The following is a 21,747-nucleotide window of genomic DNA, read 5'->3' on the forward strand; positions in this document are numbered from 1 at the left end:
GCTTCCTCAGTCGTGATCACTTCTCCCGTGTGCCAAATATTTGAATACTTTATTCTATAAGTTGATGAACTCGAAAAAAAAATTAAACATTTTAATATAATGCATTTGAAAAAAAAAAAAAAACTAAACTTGTTGACAGAAATTAATATGAATATAACCATAGATAAAACAGTAATTACAATCTAAGAGTTACCATTTATAAAGCGAGTGTGTATCGAATAATATACTAAAGGCAATATATATATATATATATATTAGAGAGTTTAAGAATTAAAATATATATTTTAAAAAATTTATGATCAAAATAGAAATAATTTTTAAAATTAACCGATGAAAATGGAAAAAAAATGTTTCAAACTGTCTCCCACCCCCTTTTTAAGTGTATTGGTTGTGGGCGGGTAAAATAAATATCTTGACATGAAATATAGATCTCTTCCAACCTATTAAACTTAAATAATAATAATAATAATAATAAATAGATACGCGCGATCGAGAACCGCCAAAAGGCGCACATGCGGCTGGGTTCGCGGCGTTGAACAACGGTTCGTAGACTACACATTGACCCATTATCTCTGGTCTGGTTAGCCACTGACTCCTGCTTCAACCCCTACCGTCTCTCTTCCACTCTCCCCCTTTCTCTCTCTCTATCTGGTTTATTTATTTCACATTCCCCCATTTCCTCAATCTCCCGAATCCTTGTCTTCTCATCCTCTCCATTTCTCTCGCATGGTGACCAATTAGCCGCCAACATTCCCTAACCACTCTGCAATGTTGAAGCTATCATTCTCACCTGTCCGCATTTTCATCTTCCTCTTCGTCGTTTCTTTCTTCTTCTCTTCGCGGTTGCTTCCTTCCACCGCCCTTCCCCTCTCCGACTCGGATCAGCCGCTTCTTGCTAACGCTACTCTCCAGTCCAATAACGTATCCAGTCCGAGGAATAAGGAGGGTAGTTTTGCAGACATAATTGATCGTGCTTTGGAGAATGAGTTCAAGGACAATGACCAGAATGAAGGTTAGTAGATCTTAGATCTCGTTTGCTCACTCGATTGTGTTAGGGTTTTGATTAGTTTGTTATAGCTGAGTGCGGTTATAATTCGGAATCCAAGTTAATTGTCGGATGCGGCGATGTTGGAACGATTTTGGCATGGTTTCTTCAGCTCTAGGGGTTATGTGGTTTACTTTTTTTGTTTTCCACGAAGATCCTGGCAGTAGGACAAGATAGATGAATAATTTTGATCTGGCGTGTTCCAATTTTGTAGCTATTGGATACGCAATTCCTTTGCTCAGTAAGAGGATGCTAATACGAAATTTGTCTGTAATTACAACTGCTGTCTGAATTTTTCTTTCTGTCTGTTCGGTATGAGCTTTTCTATTGTATCATTTAGATCAATGCTTATTGATCCCGTCCGTTATTTCTATCCTTCTATTGTTCACGTTTTTTACTTCTTTTCTTAAATGTTCTAATAAATTGAGATAGTTATCCAATGCACTGTAGGTGTATATTGTTGACGGCTTCATTATTGCAGCTCATATGATGTTAGTATCTTCTATCTTCTGTTTGAGTAATCATTTCTCTCTCTTGTATTTCAGAAATTGATTCAGGAAGCTTCAACAACAGCGTAGCAGAGAAGCAGGTTGGTGGTGATATATATATTTGTTTTAATGTTGCAACCATTATTTTTTAATACTTTTGAGCACAAAACGTGAATTATGGATCTTATTCGCACGAGTAAATTACACTATTTCAAGCATATGGACACAAGAATGTGCTGATTTGGTCCTCATTGATTGGCTTTGTTAATCAGGCAATTCTGGAGACTGTGGCAAGGGTAAAGTCAAAGAAAAATGATACGAAAGAGGAAAAGTATATGCTTCTAACTTTAGTATTACATTTCACTTTCAGGCCATGCTACTGAATTAAGCGTGCATTTCCCTAAATACTTGTGTTTCTAATTTAGGTTTCAGCTTCAAAATGTTTTCAATTTGGACAATGATAATAGAGCTGAAGATACTCCTACATTGATTGATCGAAAGGTATGGCCATTTCATTTTTTTTATGTATTCTGTGTCAGACATTCATTTTGTGCTGGGAGGTTGCTGAATTTTTTTTTTCTTTTCAGGATAATGTGTTTATCATATCTAACTTCAAGTCTAAATATCCAGTGCTACAACTAGACTTGAGGTATGTTTTATTTCGTACAATTGTTCCCAAGTAACAACTGATATTACCCTCTGATTTTGTGCGTTGGCAGATTGATCTCAGACTTGGTTATCGTAATTGTCTCTGCAACCTGTGGTGGCATTGCCTTCGCCTGTGCTGGACAACCAGTATGATTATTTTTTTACCTTAGCTATTTGATGGTGAATAACAATTTTAGGATGTGATCTGATTTCCATGATATGGACAATACAATATATATAACCTGTGTTATATTGTATCAGGTTATAACTGGATACCTTCTAGCAGGATCTATTATTGGACCTGGAGGATTTAACTTTGTCAGTGAAATGGTGCAAGTACGTTGCTCCCGAATCTATTATTTATGATTTTCCAGGGCTCTTTTTTTCCTCTGCCCAAAATTTGGAAAACAACTTTTACATTTGGCATGCTATTTTGAGTGCATGTCCTCGATTCTTCATGTTTATACATGTCTTCAGTGCTGAAAATGGAACATTCAGGCTTTATAGCTCATCTGAGAAGATTGGGGGCAAAATTCTTGATCTCTTCATGAGATCTTCTCAGATGAACAGGAAAAAAAAAAAAAAAAACCCTATCCCTTTTTTTTGTGATTTTTGTTTCAGATCCAAAGTTTAAATGCTGAACAATCAATGTGTAGATAGGTCATGGTAAAAGAATGGGCATTGCTGCATTTTGGATTATTTTCTGGAATTCATAAAAATTGGAAGCTGATTATTTTCACGCTCATTGACCTTTTAACCAAGTTTCTTTAGGTTGATTCTAATTTGTTAGGTCTACAGATAGGGTAGTTGTTAGATAATTAGTTGTTATGAAAGGTCGGTTATAAATAATGTAAGGGAAGTAGCGATTTTCCATCAAAAGAAAAAAGAAAAAAAAAAGAAGGTTCGGATGAATTTCTTGTGAGGTTTTTTATTGAACAGAGGTAGCCATCTCCTAAGCTATAACTCTGGCACTATCTTTCTGGATTTTACTACTCTGACGGTGTTTTGTCTATGAAAATCATACTGATATAGTTGTCTCTTGTGATGGTTATTGAGAGAAAAATGACATTTGTTTTGATTTCTTTTCATGTTGCCTTTACCAACAGCCTTATCCTTTCTTTTGTCCTCAAGTTCCTTCTTATTGACTTCTGTGTTTAGGTTGAAACGGTAGCTCAATTTGGTGTAATTTTTCTTCTTTTTGCACTGGGGTTGGAATTTTCAACAACTAAGGTCAGTCTTATTTCCATTCAATGTCATTCATAAATGTTTATAAAATCATGATACATTTGCTAAGCCTAATGCTGTGTTTTAGCTTCGAGTTGTTCGTGCAGTTGCTGTTCTTGGTGGCTTGCTCCAAATTTTCCTATTTATATGCCTCAGTGGGATCACAGCCTCGGTAATAACTAGTGGCTTCTCTGAATTATATCTTTTTTCCGGTTAACAGCAAATCCAGATGATCGTCTTGTTGACTACCTTATTTTTGCCTGTTGAATTAATTAGTTAGTTTGGATCCTGCTCCTGGCATTGGTTCTAACGCTCACCTTTCCTATTTTTGCATGCCTTCTCTCATAATATACTTTTCATATTTTATTTTATTGATAAATTTTTATAATAAAGTTTCATAGGACTCTTTTCTTTCACTTTAACTTCAGCAGTTCTGACTTTTTTTTTGCAGTCATGCGGTGGGAGTGCTTCTGAAGGAGTATTTGTTGGAGCATTCCTATCAATGTCCTCAACAGCAGTGGTAGGATATTGTATAAATTTTTTGAATGCATGAGAGTGCCAACATTCACTGGCATGGTTTATGGCCTATGTTCTTGTCTACATGATAAAATAACTACTGTCTTGGATTGTAGGTTCTGAAGTTTTTGATGGAAAAGAACTCGACTAATGCTCTTCATGGACAAGTCACAATTGGCACCCTTATCTTGCAGGCATTTTTTTTTTTTTTTTTTTTTTTTTTCCCTTCATTTAACCTTGACCTCATAGGGGAGACAATTATTACCTAACTAATCTGTTTTCTTGGCCTTGCAGGACTGTGCTGTTGGGTTATTGTTTGCTTTGCTTCCAGTATTGGGTGGGAATTCTGGTATTCTTAAAGGAGTGATGTCCATGAGTAAAGTGTAAGTATAAGCAGGATTTGTTAAACACATGAGCGAACCTTCAATTGTAGTTGTTATGTTGTCAAACAAACGTAGTAGGATCAAATAGTTTTGTCATGAGAATAATCAAGGTGCACACATGCTGGCCCAAACACTCGCACATATAAAAAAATCTAACAACAATTTAAATTATTGGGCTTAATGCTGTTAGAGGTGTTTTCATTTTAGAACACTTTAGGTATGGACTCGAGGGTTCTAAAAAATGTTTGGGATTAAGGAGCTTTGAGATATGTTTGGTTTGGCTACAAACTTGTGGAGTTCAAAGGTTAAGTTTAAGCTCCTTTGAGTTTGTGTGTCATTCCTTGTGAGGTTTATGTTTATTCTAAAAAGAGCGGAAGTTGGTGCATTAAACCATATTGTGTATTTATTACCTGAATCACATGGAACTAGCCTTTTATGCTTTTTGCAGATGGTTAATTATTCTTGATGTTTTAATTAAAAATCCTTTATTACTAAGGAAGAACGGTAACTGGTTTTGTAATGACTTGTAAATTATGAGATAAATTGTGGTGTATGAATCTTATATTTATGAGGTTTTATATTTTCTCAACCAGGTTGGTGATCTTGGTTACTTTTTTGGTTGTTTTGTCAATTTTATCCCGTACATGTGTTCCTTGGCTTTTAAAGTTGATGATAAGTCTATCATCACAGGTATGCTTTATTGCATCGATACATTTATTATTCTATGGAATTTATAAACGTGATTTAACAATTGGACCATTTTCAGAAGTTCAGATGCATTTTCTATGTTATTTTTCTCTGCAGACCAATGAACTCTATCAATTAGCGTCAGTGGCGTTCTGCTTGCTTGTAGCGTGGGTCAGTATCTACTTTCCTTGTTCTGTGTGAGTTTGATTGTATGCATATGCGAAGGTGTCATTTTGAATTGTCATCATTTCTATTATTCAGGTTAGTCTTGCATATTATAAAGTTTTAGTCTTTTTAATAAAAAAACCAAACTTTCATTTTGAAACATGAAATTCATACAAGGCATATGAAAAGACAGCCCGCACAGGAGGAGCCCTAACCCACTAAATGGGCCTCCAATCCAAAAGAATAACACACCTAACTAATTATTACGAAAGACCTTAGAGGCCACCCTCCACAAGGAGGTATTAAACTAAAAAAATTTCAAAAGAACACACCAAATACACCTCAAAACCTTAAAAAACAAAAGAAAAGAATCTGTCGAAGTACTTCATTTATTTATCCTTTAAAATGGAAAGAACAGCACAACTTCCTCTTATTGGCGCCTTTTCTTCTTCTTCTTCTTCTTTTAAAATATAACTCTTTGAAGCATGTGTACTTCAGTGGGGATCCCATGTCTATATGATGAACTTGTATAATTTTATTGGTCACAATATGATTGACTGAAATTATTTTTTGGATGTATTTTCTGTTATTAACTATTTTTACAATTTCAGTGTAGTGATAAGTTAGGGCTAAGTCTAGAATTGGGTTCCTTTGCTGCTGGAGTGATGATATCGACAACTGATCTTGCTCAACACACACTTGAACAAGTAAAGTATTCCATGCTTTGTTTCAAGAGATGCATGACTTAATTGTAATGTTACAAGTCATTCATTGATTCCTATTGAGTGATTTTATAATTGATTGTCTACAGATAGAGCCTATAAGGAACCTTTTTGCGGCCCTTTTTCTTGCCAGCATTGGAATGCTGATCCACGTTCAGTTTTTGTGGAACCATGTTGATATATTACTAGCAGCTGTTATACTGGTGATAATTGTAAAAACAATTGTAATTAGCACAGTGGTGAAAGGATTTGGATATAACAACAAGACATCAGTTTTGGTAAGGTTATATTACTATATCCTCGGCATTCGTCCAAAATTAATGGTATGTTGTAATCAGTCCTCTGGATATTGATTTTTGATGTGTAGGTTGGAATGTCACTGGCTCAGATTGGAGAGTTTGCTTTTGTTCTTCTCAGCCGTGCTTCTAATCTTCATCTAGTTGAGGTCAGTGCGGTTATACTGCTTCTCAAGAAAAACATTAATGAGATGCATGAAAAAAATTCTCCTGCTAATCATAAATCATATTGCATGATCTCTGAGATCCTTGGGGCGTTTGGGTGTGGGTTCAGTTTCTTAAGCCTAGACTTAGGAAGTCTGGCGGTGGTGGGTTTAATTTGTGAGTATAGAAAGTCTGGATTGAAGACAATTGTGTTTGGTGTACAAGTTTATGAAAACTATACATTAAATGAATAATAGGGACTCAAATTTACTTAAGTTTCTCAAAAACAGAATGTTTTTCTTATTATTCAAATATGACCAAGTTCAAAGTTAAAATCGTTTCTTCGAATTTATTTTGATAGGAGAGAGGTGTTTCTTTGAATTGTGTTATTTTAATTGACTAGCTTCAAAATGAAGTACTATATATTTGTGCTATCGTAATGTGATCAAGTTTAAACTACTTTTGGTACTTAATATTGTGAATCAAATACTTTCTTTAATATGGCTAATTTAATCTTAACTATAATTTATTTTATTCAGTTCAAAATTAAATACTGCTTAGTTTGATTACTTATTTTTCTTCTTGAGAAAATTTACTTTCAATGCCTTGAATATGGCTAATCTTATATATATGTATATATAGTTTTAATATGCTAACTTAAAAATTAAATACTCCAAAATTTACCGTTCTATTCATTTTTAAATACTTGAACTTAGTGTTAAGATCACTTAGTTTAATAATGTGTGTATTTTTTAAACTATTCTTATTTAAAAATGGATAAATGAAAAGAATAATATTTTTTACTAAATACTGATGCTATGACAATTTCAGGGGAAATTGTATCTACTGCTTATTGGGACCACAGCTCTCAGTCTGGTGAGATGTAATTCAGTTCTGTATGTGTGTATGTGTGCGCATACGTAGTATGGTTATGATCTATTACATCAATTTCTTTTCTCAGCACGGCTGTTTTATTAGACTTTTTATTTTATTAGATTTGTTTGAGTTATCTGCTGTAGTGTTGATCTTTTTAAGATAACAATTATACTTGAGAATTATGAATAATTTAGAAATAGCTGAAAGTGTGTTGACTCTTCTCCTATGCGTTTGATAACAATTACTTAAGATTGTTTGAATGCTAAAAATCTTTCTTATATGATTTGTATTTTTATAAAATGTTAATGTCTTTTTGCATGAGCACGTGTTCACCATTATATTTATGATCAATTATCTCAAGAAATAAACTTCTGGATGGGGCATTTGTGAACATTTTGTGCAGGTGACAACTCCTTTTCTTTTCAAGCTGATACCAGCTGTAGTGCATTTAGGCGTGCTATTGCGATGGTTCTCTCCAGATAGTCTCGTTGAGGTAGAAACTTTTTACTTAAATTTGGCTCCTAGAACTGCTTAATACGCCACTATTTGTTATCAGCTTGATCAAAATTTATCTTTATTTTTCCTCGTGATAATTCAGATTGGATTTAAAGGAGACATCATCCGCTCAGACAGTGTAAAGCAGCGGGCAATGTTGATAGTCCAGGGACCTCATGATTCATGACAGTGATACTCTGATTGTATGTCAATTGAAAATGAAACATCATTTTCTGCTGGAGGAGTCAAATTCTGGGCTGCTTATCATCCCCCATGTGCAAGTGAAGTCGATTGAACCAATCTGTATATTTCATGTTTTTCTAGCATCATATAAAAGCGTGTCCAGAATCATTTTTTTGTTACACTCAACTGACCTTTAGATATGGAAAAATCAGATAGAGGAACTGTGGGGCCAGTTACTGTAGAGGAACTACTATTGTATTTGTCTTCACTATGACCTGATTCTTTGTAAAATGTATTATAGTTTGGATATTTATAATGAAATTGGTACCCTCCAAAATGATCACTTCGCTGTTTCTTTTTTGCAGTGTCAATATTGATTTTTACCAAGTTGTCACCTTCAAGACTCTTCATCAGATGCTCATCAGCGAAAAAAAGGTCCAAGGCTGTAAGTCCATCGATTCCCACCCCCCACCCCCACTAAACACACAAATTTTAAATTATGGAGTTTCAAAATACAGATATCAAAACAGGTAATTAACTAAATTAGCTGAATAAATAAATGATCGTGAAGCACGTGAACTCTCATAAACTAGTTGAGTTGCGCACATAACATATCATAGTACTTCAATTTATATGCAATCGTATTTAAAAATTAAAATAATAATAATAATAAATCGGAGAAGTGATAAATGGGCCGCTTTTAAACTAATGGGCTTGAATAAGTAGTATGGCGCAACTGGGCTACAGTTTACAACATGGGCCATACAGTAGTTCTGCGATAATGGCACTCTTGTAATTTATGCAGAGAACAGGGGTGAATTCGTATATATATCATAAAATCGGGACGCCAATATATATACATATATTTTTTTCTTTAAAGGACAAAATCATTATTTTTTTAATCTTAATACAACTCAACTAGTTAACACTTATCATGGATCAGTATTCAAATTCACAAACTAAAAATTAAAAATGGCATACTCCTAATTTCTGGTTTCTTTTTTGGCAATTTAAGTTAATAAATCTAGGTCAATATTTATTATTTGTGATATTTTATTTACATATTAAAAGAAAAATAGCCTGTATTGGTTGATGGGTGTTTGTGTCTTTTCAACTGAGCACGCACTGAGTCTGAGTCATGGGAAGGGTCCGGATATTGGTCATCCACCTTGGGACCTCTCTCTGAATCCGATTGCGAAGCTGTCACGAGGTTTCTCAACTTGTCCAATTTTGGGCGAATTGAGTTGCTCTAATCATGCGGTCGAAATTCATCGATGTTCAAAGAAAAACATCCCCAAAATCCCTTTTTCTGCGTCAAAATTGTTTGCTTCTACGAATGAAAGCCAGTTTGTGGGTTCTGAATTACACAAAAAACCAAACATTAGTAGAGAAGAAAAGGTAGCAATCAGTATTCCCTTTTAGTAGTACGAAGGGCTACGAGACATTGAATTTGAACTCTTCTTTTTCTTTTTCTTTTTCTTTTTCTTTTTCTTTGCAGTGTCCATTGGCAGCATTTCTCTGTTTGGGTTTGCAGGCAACCAAGCAAGTAGCAGCAGACCCCACACCCCCCGGTTTTTTCACACTCAACCATGTGGTAATGGTAAGAAAATTTCATATATTTTACTGTCAATTTCTCTGAGTTTTTCCTTTTTCTTTTTTGTCATTGTGCTGTCAAACACCTTTGCTCTTTGAAATCAATCTCGAGCTTTGAGTTACTCTTCACCATCCAACGTGGAAGCTGAATGATAATTACACTTGAGTTTAATGAATGTACTGTCTTTTCTCTTTAATCCTTTCAACAACCGTACTCTTTGAAGCATATTTTGTCCATTAACTCTCGCGTTAAGGACACCCTTCTCTTCCTTTCTTACTTGGGTAATCATTAAAAACCCACTTTGTAAGAGAGAGAGGGGTCTGAATTCAGAGCGACAATTGGGATGCTTACAAATTAAACCCATTAAATGGTTTCACTTACCAAGCCTGCAGTGCAGAGAAAAGGCAGAACCCACAAGGCATTCTCTCGAGTAACAGCTCGATGGAAGAGTTGCTCGAGCATTGAGGTTGTAGGTCCACATTATTTCCTTTAGTTATTTCTGGTTATTACCCAAATCCCATTATAGCTTCTTGGTCAGAGCTCAAAAGAAGATCAGAGAAAAGATTTAGACAATGGGGGAAAAAGTGGGGTTGTATCACCTCAGATCCAATGGCAGAGCTCTAGATTTAAGAATCGATTGCATTGTTTCATCATCATGTTGTTACTTAATGGATAAACATTATGGTTCGAATATGAGCATTAGGGTCACTCTCATAATCCAAGAAGTACATATAGCCAAAACAAGCAGATGGGTATTGGTTTATTGCGACTTGCAGCCATTAAATTCGTCAAAGATATCCCACAAGATTTTCTCGTCAGTTTGGGTTTGCTTGCATCATCATTTTCAGGCTCTTTTCTCTCCCTTTAAACTCTGAGACTATAACTGTTCAAAAGTACACTGGTGAAACAGTAAAGTTTCTCTCTTTTTCACATTTGATTGCCTTTAAGTTGTTTGTTGTTTGATTCTGAAGAAAAAGTGTGATGCATAGTTCCTTTATTTGCTCTTGCATCTCATCACTTTGGTTTTCTTGTTCAGTATAGCTAAAAAGAAAGGGAGTTTTGTCTGAAAAATGGTGCTGAGAAGACTTGGCAGGAACAGAAGTTTCAACAGAGAGAATCCAGATATTTTGATTATGATGATTGCAGTGGATCAGATAATAAGAGGACATGAGCAAGACAAAGGAGATGGCACAGAGAGGAAGGGCATGGGCCCTTTAAAGCCTGTAACAAAGAGTGAGTGGCTCTGCACCCAAGGGCAAATCTCTCTCTCTCTCTCTCTCTCTCTCTCTCTCCCCACCCCCTGGTTTTCTCTTGTGCGGCTGTTGCTTCTTTCTATCTTTATCTAGTGGGTCCATTTCCTCCATCTCCACCGTCATGCAGAGTTCTCTTGTGGCCTCTTCACTCTCTTTCTTCCTTTTCATGGTTCTCTGAGATGGGTGTCATTCATTTTCCTGAGCTGTACGTATTTTAGCTTTAATGTTTGTGGCCAGAGATTGTGATTATACATCTCCTTGGTGTTCAATACTCCAAACTTAAGCTTCTCGGGGTTTGGACTCTTGAAGCTATTCCATTCTCCTTTATTCATGCAAAATTTTGTATCACTTTTTTCTACCATCGGCTTTATCTTGATTCTCACCATAGGCACCCTTTTCTGGAGAAACAAGAAACTAATTTCTTTTAGTCTTCTCCTTTTGCCTTTTTAGGCTGTCATTGATCTCCTGTGTGTGAAGAAACATGAATTATGTAACCACTGTAGCAATTTTTTTGAGTTTTATACTTTGCAAGCTTGAAGTTCTTCGCTAAGCTATCACATCCATTTATTTGCCTAGAAATTCAGGACCACAGTCTACTTTTCAGAAGATCAAGTGTGGGGCTTTCACGTTAAGTTTCTCATCCTATTTTGGATGATAAAGATTTATCAAGTGGAAGGTTGGTTTCTTTGTCATCTCATGTAATCAGTGCCCAATCTTTATGCTTTGGCTTGTGGTTTACAGAGTGAGTTTTGATGTGGACCACTGTTTCCTTCACTCTTGTATGTTGTTATGCTTGTTCCCTCTATTGCATTGTGTCGTAATAATTTGTGAAGCTTCCAGGTATGGCTTGTCATTATCTGTAGCATGCTTTTCATTCTTGTGGCAATTGGGTCTAGATATGCATGCTACCACTGCTAATTTCCCTTTCAATATTGAAGTAAATTCTGGTCTAATGTGATTTTGGATATATCTGGATTTAGCTGAAAGTGCTTCTCCTTATCCTTTGAACTGGGAAGGTTTATTTTTTGTTTGGTACAAACAACTTGATGTTGCATTGAACTTAGAAATGCTATTGGAATTGCAGCTTAAACAGTTGGAAAATGACTTGATGAATGCTCTCGGGTGGATATGGCTAAGCCCAAATGACTTCACTTTCAGAACCCAGTCGATATGTCCAATTAATTTGACTGTAATGATCTGAGCCATATTGCAGCTGAATTTCCTATCCTTTTGACTCTGCGAGAATCTAGATGCTCTGTTCTTACTAGTACTGATATCTGATCAGTTGGGGTTCTTAGTTTCTTCTCCAATGTCGACTGCCCTGCAACAAATCGATCTGGGGGATGCTTGTTCGAGTCCCTCTGGTAATGCTGAGTTTCATAATCAGTTAGCAGGAGCAATTCCTGTTACTTTTTTTCAATCCACCTCTCTTACTCCAGTTAACGTTGTTTGTGAAAATACAAAAGATTCAGCATTTCCAGACCGTCATTTCCAGCCATTAGAAACTTTTAGAACGTGCATCATACCCAGTACCTCTAATGCTTTAAATTCTTCATTTGCAAGTTCTCTGATCTGTGAAGGTGATGAGTCTTTATGTAACTTGAACAACAAGTGGGAAAGCCAGAGGTTTAACTGTATTCAGCAACTTGCAAGGGAGAATCCAGAAAGATCAGATTTTCAGACCATCTCGTCTATGGAAAATCTGAATCAAAATGGCTGGATGCCATCTAATACTATGAACTCCAAGTTATGGAATGAGCTTTCTCTTAGTCTTGCCACATCCAATCCCGTCCTTAGTGGAGGAACCAATTTTCTGGACCAGTATTCACAGTTGACCTTTTCTGGTGCTACTCAGCCTTGCTTGAATAGCACAGAATTAGCCTCGAACCTGAATTCGTGCAACTTCAGGGACCTCTGTCTAAGTTACAGATGTGGTAGTCCTGTTCACCTCTCTCAAGCAATAGCGGGATCGAGATATCTCTCGGTCATTCAGGACGTACTTTCTCAAATTGCAAGCTATCCACTAGAAAGTTCAGAACAAGATAGGCATTTAACATCCACAGTTGGGTTTATGCCATTCTCATCAAGTTTCCTGGATGATAATACAGTTGAATTCGGTTCTGATGTAACTGGTAGATGCAGTTCACAAATTCAAATGGAGATTCAATGGCAAAAACTATCTGGTGATGCCAAGAAATCCCATCTGTTGACTCTACTACAATTGGTTGGTTAACTGAATATAATGGTTCACTGATCTTATAGTCTTTGTACTGTTCTATTACTGAACAACTTGATAATGTTTCAGATTGATGAGAGGTACAGCCAATGCTTGGACGAGATTCATACTGTTACATCTGCATTTCATGCCGCCACTGATTTGGACCCTCGCTTGCATACTCGTTACACTCTCCAGACAATCACTTCTGTTTATAAAAACTTGAGGGAGAAAATTACTGATTGTATTATTGCTGTGGGGATGCATTCTGACACTATGTGCACCAAGGAGAACGAGAAAACCTTCGAGGCATCATTCATCCAGAAGCAGTGGGCTCTCCAGCAGTTGAAAAGGAAAGATAGTCAATTATGGAGGCCACAGAGAGGCTTACCTGAAAAATCTGTCTCAGTTCTAAGGGCATGGATGTTTCAGAACTTTCTCCATCCGTAAGATTCTGAGACAAATTTGGTTTGCATCTTGAAGTTATGTAAAATAAGTTGAAGGAATGTTTGTTCAATGGAATTGTGTCAAACTGTTGTGATTTTATAGGTACCCCAAGGACACAGAGAAGCATTTACTTGCAGTAAAAAGTGGATTAACCAGAAATCAGGTTCTTGCTGCTTCAGGATTTCCTTGAATTTTCATTTCGTCACCTTTACTGAGTTAATGCCTTTCTTGCACTTGGGCAGGTTTCTAATTGGTTCATCAATGCTCGTGTTCGGCTGTGGAAACCGATGATCGAAGAAATGTATGCTGAAATGAGCAGAAGAAAATCCAGTTAAAACTAGGAAGACCCAGATAAGCATCTGCAGCAATTAGATGTTAGCTTGAACTGTGAATGATTGAGCATTATATAGTGAATGATTAGACAAGTTTATCTCGGACTGAATTCCAGCGTGGATGTAACCACAGTGAACATTCTATATATTCTTTAAGGCAATCGAAACATTCAACCTGAAGAATTTCTTTTGCTTCGATCTCCTCCTTATTGCTACATATCCAAAGAATAATTAAATGCAATAAATCAAGGGTGAAAAGGAAACATTACTGATCATCACGAACAATCACAAGCTTCATTCTGCAAAGAAAAGGCAAAAGAAAAACATGGTCAGAAGTAGGCGTTCTTTCCATCTAAAAACATTATTTATTTATTGGAAATAAATTATTCTGGGATTTACATTACGGTCCTCCTCCTCCTCTTCAACTAACTCTTTTGATTACAAATGAAAGAATGACAAATTTTGATTTCTGCCTAGAAGTTTTCACTATCAATTATCCTCTTTCCTTCTCTATCTACATCTCACACCTCTCACATTCATGAACTGATGGATTGCCAGAGAAAAAACAAAAAACTATCCAAGTCCTCCAGTACAAATAAATACAAAAAGCGATCTTTATTTTCTTTTCTTCTGCCTCCTTTCATCGTTCAGACTTCCAATGAGATTCTTGTTTTGATTGGCTTCAACTTCAAGCCCATGCTTTCTGGCGAAAGAAGCTCTGGAGCAATGCAAGATGGGCTCAAGGGGCTTCTTGGGCTGACGCTAAAATGAGATGGCCTATACATGCCATATCCCATGAGAAAATACTCCATAGGTATCAACATGGCATCAGGCTGCTCCTCCGTCACCATTGACCCACATGACTGAACCTGCAAATAGAGCTTGCTCGCTTTAGTTCATCGTAGTATAAAACCCGCTTTAAGATTGTAACGTATGAATAATCTCCAAAGAGGAAAAGAAAATTTTGGACATACTTCCACTAGGGCACTGTATCTTCTGTCTAGTTTAACAGTCATGTGGAGGGCCTCTGAATGGAAAGGGGACCTGTCCCCAACAAATATTAATGAACGGCACTTCAGTTTTCGCAACCCTTCTGAAATGTCGGGCCTTCTGCATTAAAGAAAAACAATGTTAAGGAAGGATGACCTCTGACCCTCATACATAATCAAATCATAAAATCTACCCACATCAGAGGGATAACTTGATGAAAAGCACAAATTCTTTAACGCATCAAAAGATTGGAGTTCGATACATTACCCATTCATCGCTTCAAGAAGCCTCCAGACATTTGAACTTTGCCTCTCATCAAGCGACTGTAGAAATAGGACATGTGCATAATGTTTGATCAAACAAATGCTCAACTCTTAAAATTCGTTATGTTTTCCAACTGTATAATAATTGGCAGTTTAAAGTTGCTAAAAGAAATCTAGAAAAATGCTGGATTACTCACTCTTTTGCATGCTTGAACTAAATCAGACTCTGGTACTTGAGAACAACCACGAACTTCCTACGACCAAACAACCAGCAAAGTACAAATGTCCAATCAAACTCAGTTGATAAAGAATAACTCTAGTAAGAGTTTGAATTTCTGTAAGTAACTTGAAGTTGGTTCGTGTTTAGGTTAGGAAGAAAAATGAGTTAAAAAGTTCGTAGTCAGTGTGTAACCTAAGTAATGTGTTTTAAAAGCCTGGATTTAGGTATCCCAAGTTGTATAGGATTTAACACATCCAAAGACTGCGTAAAGGAAAGACCAACATCACGACATAAATTCTGCTGTCTAACCCCAAGCTATTTCAACCTACCTTACTGAAATACCGCTTTAGCAACAACTCCTTCACTACCCCACACATGCCGTAGAAATAAACCAAATTTGACATCACCTGCATTTGGAAAAGTTCGTTTATAAGTTGATTCCAATAAACCAGAAGATGATCACAAAAGTTCAGAAATAAGACCTTATTATACAACCATTCTGTCCAACAGGGTGCTGTGCATATGGGAGAGATCAATATCAAACCATGAACACGATGCCTGTGCTTCATCTGCCACCAACAAGTGAAATCAATGTATGAGAGAAATTTCCAAGAGGACTTGAAAAAACAAAGCAGAACAAAAGCAATCACGTGCATGGTGAACAAGGAGAAAACTTACAGCGAAGAGAGTGAGGATGTAAGCTCCAGCAGTAACACCCATACACATCACAGCGCTAAGTCTGGGAGAAAGGGTAAGAAGAAGAGTAAGTCATCGGGTTTGTGCATATCCATTCTAAATCGAGCTCATGAGTAAAACAAATAAGACTTCCACATGTCAGACAAGTGGAATTGTAGGCTATTTGAAGTTTAAGTTGTACTAAATTGAAAATAGCCAAAAGGAATATCAAATTACCCAAAATAGTTAAGAACTTCAGCAATTTGATCTGCTAAGTCATCTGCAGAAAGTACAGGATCATCAGGGCAAATTGCAGCAGCTCCCAACTGCAATAACTCTTGAACAAGGTCCCAATATGAGAAGAATTCATGTGAAAGTAGAAAACAACGTACTTGTTGGCCACACAAAAGAATTATATAATAGGTTATTTTCTACATAGAATAGATAAAAAAGTGTAACTCGCTCATAAAAAGGTACTCACTTAGCTTTGTAATCTATTCTATGTAGAAAACAACCTAATACGTCAAAAAAAAAAAAAAGAGAGAGAGAGAGATATAAGACAATGCCAATTATACAAACCTCATGTCCAGGAGGGCTGATATGATATACGCAAAAGTTGTGAAGCAATAACGAACAAGCTTCTGGACAAAACATCAATCCTTGGAAGCAGAACATATCTGATAAATAATGAAACATAAGGCATTTAAACATTGGTAAATAACCCGAACAAATCAAAGATAGACACTAAAAGTTCAAAGTTATAAGCCATACATAATTTCATTTCTTTTTAACTCATATTAAAATTTATGGACCTTTGGTTTTCAGATTGCTATGTTTTCATTAAATAACTTATTTTTTCTATCTTGAAAGAATGAGCTTGTCAAATAAAAATAAATGGATTTCAAAAGCGACTATTAAAAGATAGAAGACAAATATGTGGGTGAAACGATTTTTAAAAAAAATAAACCAAAACGACAGATGGTTTCAACCAAAAGGACCGTAGATGATAAAGATAACCAATATTATCGAATCCAAAAGATTCAACAAGTAAAATTAAAAACAAAAAAAACCATGTAACGCAAGTAATGAAAAAAAAAAAAACTACTTATTCTGAAACAAGAAGGAAAAAGTTTAAAAAAAAAAAACTCTATTATAATCAATCCAAAACTTCAACTTGTGTCTATTTTACTGGAAGATCTACTTTACACTCAAATTATATTTTGGATATTACATTAAAAGCACATCTGACGAGACTGAAAACAAAAAAGATTCATCACTTTTCTTTTCTTGATGACAGGAAACGCCCAAAATCATACACCTTCTTTGACGTGAGTTTAAATCAAAATGTAACTTGTAGTGACCTAACTCAATATAAGCCTACAAAAATGAATAACAATTTACAAGCAACATTCTACATACTCACGATTTAGAGCTAGATCAGGATAAGTAATTAGAGCTGGTTTGTCCTGGTCTCCAACCACAGTGACAGAAACAGCACCATAACAGGTTTTCACAAGATACTCCTGCCATAAACATGATTGGACAAATATTAATTTTTATACGTAATCGCCTGAAATAAAGTGAAGAATTAATCTAATAGTTATTGATGACTTTGCATTCAAATTAGATTATTTCGGTGAAGACAGCTGACACCAACAAAAAATGAGAACTGAAGCACCTAAAAAAAAAAGGCGGCAAGTAGAAGAATCATAAATGAAATACTGTTAAAAGAGGATTACAAAAGCTTAACTATATGGAAATTCATAGTTGAAGACGCAAACAACATAATAGATTAAGCTAGAAAACATAACTGATAGATTCTTTCCATAAAGAAACTTTATCTACCTAAATTCAAAATGTATTTCTAAGCTAGTAAACAACCAACTTCCATCCAATAATGGTACGAAAACACCCAGCGCAAGTGATTCTAAAGAAGACCATTGAATTTCAAAAACAAAGAAAGTAACTCCATAAAATGCAAACGAAAATCAACAGCAACTACCCTTCCAAAACCAAACCAAAATCAACAATGCACAACCAACAAGGAAGGGGACGAATGCAGCCATTAACCCGACACAGAAACCTCGATTAACTTCCACTAAAACGATCATTAATTTCATGAATTCGTCCAAACAAAGCATTATGAACCCCAATTTTTTAGCAAGCATACAAAGAATAAGTTCAAACACGTCTAATCACATGAATTTACACAAATGCGTAAAAGAGACAGAAAATGCAGGTACCTTTCCCCCAGAATAGATCGACTCCATATCCACCGAAACCGAGTCGCTCGAATCCCCCATTTCTCTCTATCCTATATTCTCTCTTTTCCCTCCTTCCCTTCTTCGCCACTCAATACTCAGAATGCTTCTTCTTCCTTTTATATACCACCAAATCTCTTCAACAATTACTCCTACATTATTTGGGATAATTTTTCAACTCGCCGCACCGGATCGTCCGAGTCAAGCCGAGTCACCGACGCCGCGATCCCCCTCATCGCACATTGACAGAAACCTCACGAGCGCCCTGTAACGAACAAACTCTAACTCGATACCGTTGTTGATTTAACCATAGTTAGAAGGCCGACAGTTCAATCGAATTACTAAAATGCTCATAGTCTCCTTTGACAGCAACACGCTTTCCTGCCAGCGAATGAGGGCCTTACCGTCTTTTCGCTTATATTTTAATTAATAATAAAGAAAGGAATAGTAAGTAGTTAAGCTTTGACTAAGAAGGGATAAAAAAAGTGTCGCATATTTTATTATGGGCCCCAGAATTTGTTTTTACGTTTAATTAAAGTAAAATAATCATTAATATCATAAAGTATATAATGTGTACAAATTTGGGAATTTAAATAAAAAAATAATTTCCCTTTATAATATGCTAGTGTAGTTTTGTAATTTATCGCATTGCCTAAAACCAGTGTGTATTTAATGAACATTAATTTTACAGAATCTAATTGTTTTTAATCAATATTGTGCACAAATACAGTTGAGTTTTCAATAATATTTTTGCGCCATTAAATTAAGTTTATTTAATTCGATCGTTCTTATCTAAATGGATTTCATTATTCATATGGATTAATAAATTTTAAAAACTCATAATATTCTCGAGACATTAAATAAATAACTTCGTAATAATAAGAAGTGATAAAAAAAAAATTAATAAAATTATTTTACTTTTCCGCTATTAATTTAGATGTTGAAAACATTTTTACCTAATAAATAATAATATAAATAATATTTCCTAGCTTAATTTTAATAAATTGAAAACACGATTAATAGATCAAATTTTAATAATTTTAATTATTTTGGTACATATTTAAATACGAGAAATGTTAGCTTATGTCATATACTTTAAAAGATTGAACGTCAAGATTCGTATATTTACGTGTCTAAATATATTAATAAAATAATAACGACATGTCAGTCTTTTGCTATCAAAATTTAATTTTGTTGAATGAAATATCTAACTACTAAATTGGAAATGGTATTTTTTAAGTTTTAATTTATTTATAAAAAAAAAAGTAAATTTACCTACTACGTGTCGTTTTAGGAGAAGTGGAAGCATATAATATGTTATCTTTATTTTTATTTTTTTCTCTTTATGCTTTATTTTGTTTTGGAATTTTGTCCACTAAAGAGAAGAGGGTGCTTTTTATTTTATTTATTATTATTATTATTATTATTATACAATATTTTATTTTGTATCTTAATATTTCACCTAGACGGGGAAAATCATGTAAAACATTATCTTAGACTAAAACACGTTAAAGAACTTGATTCGTTTTACAGTGTATTTTTTTTAACTTGAAAAATCCACATTATATTCAAAACATTCGAGTAGAATGAGGTCCCGACGCATGCAACGAAACACACTATTTCCAATTTTGTTTGTACGAGTAATTATGTGTGTTTTTTAAAAATAAAACCATTGATATTTAATTTCATTCCATGATCTACATATATACATATACGTACAAAAGATTTAAAAGTTTACGTCTTCATATTATTTAAATATATTACTTATATGGTTTTAAATTGATTTAATCAACGGGATGAACGAATCAAAATCCTAATAGGGCAAATTTACGTCCTCATTCTTTCTCAAAGATTAATGCATAAATCCAGTTATAAGAACAGACGAAAAATAGTATTATAAATTTATGTTGTTTGGCGTAACTTGTCTTTTAAGAATGAGCTACCTGCTAGTTATGATGATCCAAAAGTCAAGTAAGAAGGAATGCGAAGTCATTTGACCACTTAAAAATCACGTGTAAAAATATTATTATTTGTGTTTTAAATAGTATAAAAAAATTAATTATGTTATCACTAACCCTATGTCAACGAAATAATCTGTAAAAATAAATAAATAAATAAATAAAAACAGGTACACAAAAATAGAGGGGAATCGAATTAAAGAGAGTGAGTGAGAAAGCAATTAAAAGCATAGGGGGCGAACAATTAATGGCATTAATTGAGAGCGGAGGCATAAAGTTTCAGAAGGAAAAGGGCAATGGCAAGCATGTGAGTGGCCGAGCAAAAGCGCCAAATTCATTGCTCAAAATATGAATAAATATCCAATCCCAAGTCTTCACCTCTTTGGCCTTCGCGTTCACATGTGCTGCCCTTGCCCCCCACAAGTTTCCAGCGTCCCGAGTTCGATCCCACCGACACACTTCAAACCCTTGTTATTATTATTATTATTATTTTAGGTATAGAGATTAAAAATAAAAAATAAAAAAAAATTGTCCTTTGTGGTTAAAATGAGAATTAATTTTTGTGAAAATTATCCAAACATGTTTTTTTTTTATTAATTTTTATAACGCGTTCTTATGATTCTATTTTATTATGTATTTTCTTTTGCTTATTTTAATTGCTTAATCATTGAAGACAAAAAGTGGAAAATAAAAAAGTCTTCGGAAAGAAAATGGGTGCCGACAATTCATTTCATACTCAAGTTTCTAAATCTCAAAAAATTATGAACGACACTTAACTCCCTGAATAGTAGATATATATGGTAAATTTATAAATTAATTTATACTTTATAATTAATTATTAACTACACTGCAACGGTCTATTTGTGGATAATTTTTTAATATGGTTAATAAATGGTTCTACATTTTTTTATCATAATAATATTTTGTATTTACACGTAACATAAGATGGTTGACATAAGATGGTTTAGTGGCAAATTGACCTGAACCCAAGTCTATAGAAGTTAAGCCGAAGACCGAGCCCGTTGGGTCATAAGAAAAAATAAAATTGAACTATACATACCAGTTAACCTTTAAATAATATATGGGCCTGATTGTAGCCCATATCTTACTCAGGTTATGGGCCATTCAAAAAGGCACGGCTGGCAGAACGTAGGCCCAATACGTCGTGATTATTGTTTGAGCATCCATATGGAACTATGAATACACATCAGATAAAAATTAATTAAATTTAAATTGAACTAAAATAAACAAAATCAATAAATTAAAAAAATAATGATATTAAATGTTTTAAAAAATTATCTCCAGTTAAATTAAATACTACTATTCGAAACTTAAAACAATAATTTAAAAATAGGATTTTGTTTGATCTTAAAATTTAAATGTTTATAAAGAGATACTGGACGTAATAAATATATATTTTATCGACTTTTTCAACTTGGTAAAAATTTAATTTAATTTTATGTAGACATGATATAAGGAGATTTAATTTTATTTTTTGAACAAATTTCATATTTTAAAAAATTTATTAAATAATAATAATAATAATAATAATAATAATAATAAAAGGGTGTATATATATTTTTTAAATAAAAAATTTAAAACAAGATTAAAGAAAGGTTTAGGGAATGAATTTGTAATTTAGTTAAAAAAAAAAAAAAAAAAAAAAA

The 21,747-nt window shown here is 34.4% G+C and overlaps 3 protein-coding genes across 10 annotated transcripts; 2 read left to right on the forward strand and 1 right to left on the reverse strand.

Moving 5' to 3' along the window:
- Window positions 1-580: 580 nt before the first annotated feature.
- Window positions 581-8,215, forward strand: LOC111805346 (K(+) efflux antiporter 6). The gene is made up of 20 exons (XM_023690384.1): window positions 581-1,012; window positions 1,591-1,634; window positions 1,806-1,864; window positions 1,959-2,034; window positions 2,121-2,182; window positions 2,253-2,328; window positions 2,443-2,517; window positions 3,340-3,411; window positions 3,494-3,577; window positions 3,857-3,925; window positions 4,038-4,115; window positions 4,216-4,304; window positions 4,898-4,994; window positions 5,109-5,162; window positions 5,768-5,863; window positions 5,968-6,156; window positions 6,246-6,323; window positions 7,150-7,194; window positions 7,598-7,687; window positions 7,793-8,215. Exons 1-20 carry the CDS (start codon window positions 769-771, stop codon window positions 7,874-7,876), a joined length of 1,761 nt encoding a protein of 586 aa, XP_023546152.1. The 5' UTR covers window positions 581-768; the 3' UTR covers window positions 7,877-8,215.
- A 94-nt stretch (window positions 8,216-8,309) lies between these two features.
- Window positions 8,310-13,909, forward strand: LOC111805347 (homeobox protein ATH1-like). Of its 5 annotated transcripts, XM_023690385.1 has the most exons (8): window positions 8,310-9,270; window positions 9,371-9,472; window positions 10,503-10,699; window positions 11,296-11,395; window positions 11,804-12,943; window positions 13,025-13,380; window positions 13,484-13,544; window positions 13,624-13,909. In XM_023690385.1, the coding sequence occupies exons 5-8, from the start codon at window positions 12,029-12,031 to the stop codon at window positions 13,714-13,716; spliced, it is 1,425 nt and encodes a 474-aa protein (XP_023546153.1). In that variant the 5' UTR covers window positions 8,310-9,270; window positions 9,371-9,472; window positions 10,503-10,699; window positions 11,296-11,395; window positions 11,804-12,028; the 3' UTR covers window positions 13,717-13,909. The 5 variants fall into 5 exon arrangements, with proteins under 5 accessions (XP_023546153.1, XP_023546157.1, XP_023546155.1 ...); XM_023690389.1 differs by lacking the exons at window positions 8,310-9,270; window positions 9,371-9,472 and adding an exon at window positions 9,622-9,932; XM_023690387.1 differs by lacking the exons at window positions 8,310-9,270; window positions 9,371-9,472 and adding an exon at window positions 9,947-10,375.
- A 219-nt stretch (window positions 13,910-14,128) lies between these two features.
- On the reverse strand, window positions 14,129-18,364 carry LOC111805349 (protein NDL1). 4 transcript variants are annotated; one of them, XM_023690392.1, is made up of 11 exons: window positions 18,105-18,364; window positions 17,285-17,384; window positions 16,441-16,538; window positions 16,099-16,187; window positions 15,865-15,925; window positions 15,669-15,755; window positions 15,516-15,593; window positions 15,164-15,220; window positions 14,971-15,026; window positions 14,688-14,823; window positions 14,129-14,582 (listed from the first exon to the last, which is right to left on the reverse strand). In XM_023690392.1, exons 1-11 carry the CDS (start codon window positions 18,162-18,164, stop codon window positions 14,361-14,363), a joined length of 1,044 nt encoding a protein of 347 aa, XP_023546160.1. In that variant the 5' UTR covers window positions 18,165-18,364; the 3' UTR covers window positions 14,129-14,360. The 4 variants fall into 4 exon arrangements, with proteins under 4 accessions (XP_023546160.1, XP_023546162.1, XP_023546161.1 ...); XM_023690394.1 differs by lacking the exon at window positions 18,105-18,364 and adding an exon at window positions 17,864-17,921; XM_023690393.1 differs by lacking the exon at window positions 18,105-18,364 and adding an exon at window positions 17,707-17,835.
- Window positions 18,365-21,747: the final 3,383 nt, after the last annotated feature.

This window comes from Cucurbita pepo, chromosome LG11 (genome assembly GCF_002806865.2).
Source record: "Cucurbita pepo subsp. pepo cultivar mu-cu-16 chromosome LG11, ASM280686v2, whole genome shotgun sequence".
Lineage (NCBI taxonomy): Eukaryota > Viridiplantae > Streptophyta > Magnoliopsida > Cucurbitales > Cucurbitaceae > Cucurbita > Cucurbita pepo.

What these genes read in the sequence shown, in the direction of transcription:
- LOC111805346 (XM_023690384.1), top strand. Translation starts at nt 769, where the DNA reads ATGTTGAAGCTATCATTCTCACCTGTCCGCATTTTCATCTTCCTCTTC. An exon ending in GTGATGTCCATGAGTAAAGT is followed by an intron (nt 4,305 to 4,897) that starts GTAAGTATAAGC and finishes TTTCTCAACCAG; the next exon opens with GTTGGTGATCTTGGTTACTT. An exon ending in CTCAACACACACTTGAACAA is followed by an intron (nt 5,864 to 5,967) that starts GTAAAGTATTCC and finishes GATTGTCTACAG; the next exon opens with ATAGAGCCTATAAGGAACCT.
- LOC111805347 (XM_023690385.1), top strand. Translation starts at nt 12,029, where the DNA reads ATGTCGACTGCCCTGCAACAAATCGATCTGGGGGATGCTTGTTCGAGT. An exon ending in TGTTGACTCTACTACAATTG is followed by an intron (nt 12,944 to 13,024) that starts GTTGGTTAACTG and finishes ATAATGTTTCAG; the next exon opens with ATTGATGAGAGGTACAGCCA. An exon ending in GTGGATTAACCAGAAATCAG is followed by an intron (nt 13,545 to 13,623) that starts GTTCTTGCTGCT and finishes GCACTTGGGCAG; the next exon opens with GTTTCTAATTGGTTCATCAA.
- LOC111805349 (XM_023690392.1), bottom strand. Translation starts at nt 18,164, where the DNA reads ATGGGGGATTCGAGCGACTCGGTTTCGGTGGATATGGAGTCGATCTAT. An exon ending in CGATCTATTCTGGGGGAAAG is followed by an intron (nt 17,385 to 18,104) that starts GTACCTGCATTT and finishes TGTTTATGGCAG; the next exon opens with GAGTATCTTGTGAAAACCTG. An exon ending in TAAAGCGGTATTTCAGTAAG is followed by an intron (nt 15,221 to 15,515) that starts GTAGGTTGAAAT and finishes GTTTGGTCGTAG; the next exon opens with GAAGTTCGTGGTTGTTCTCA.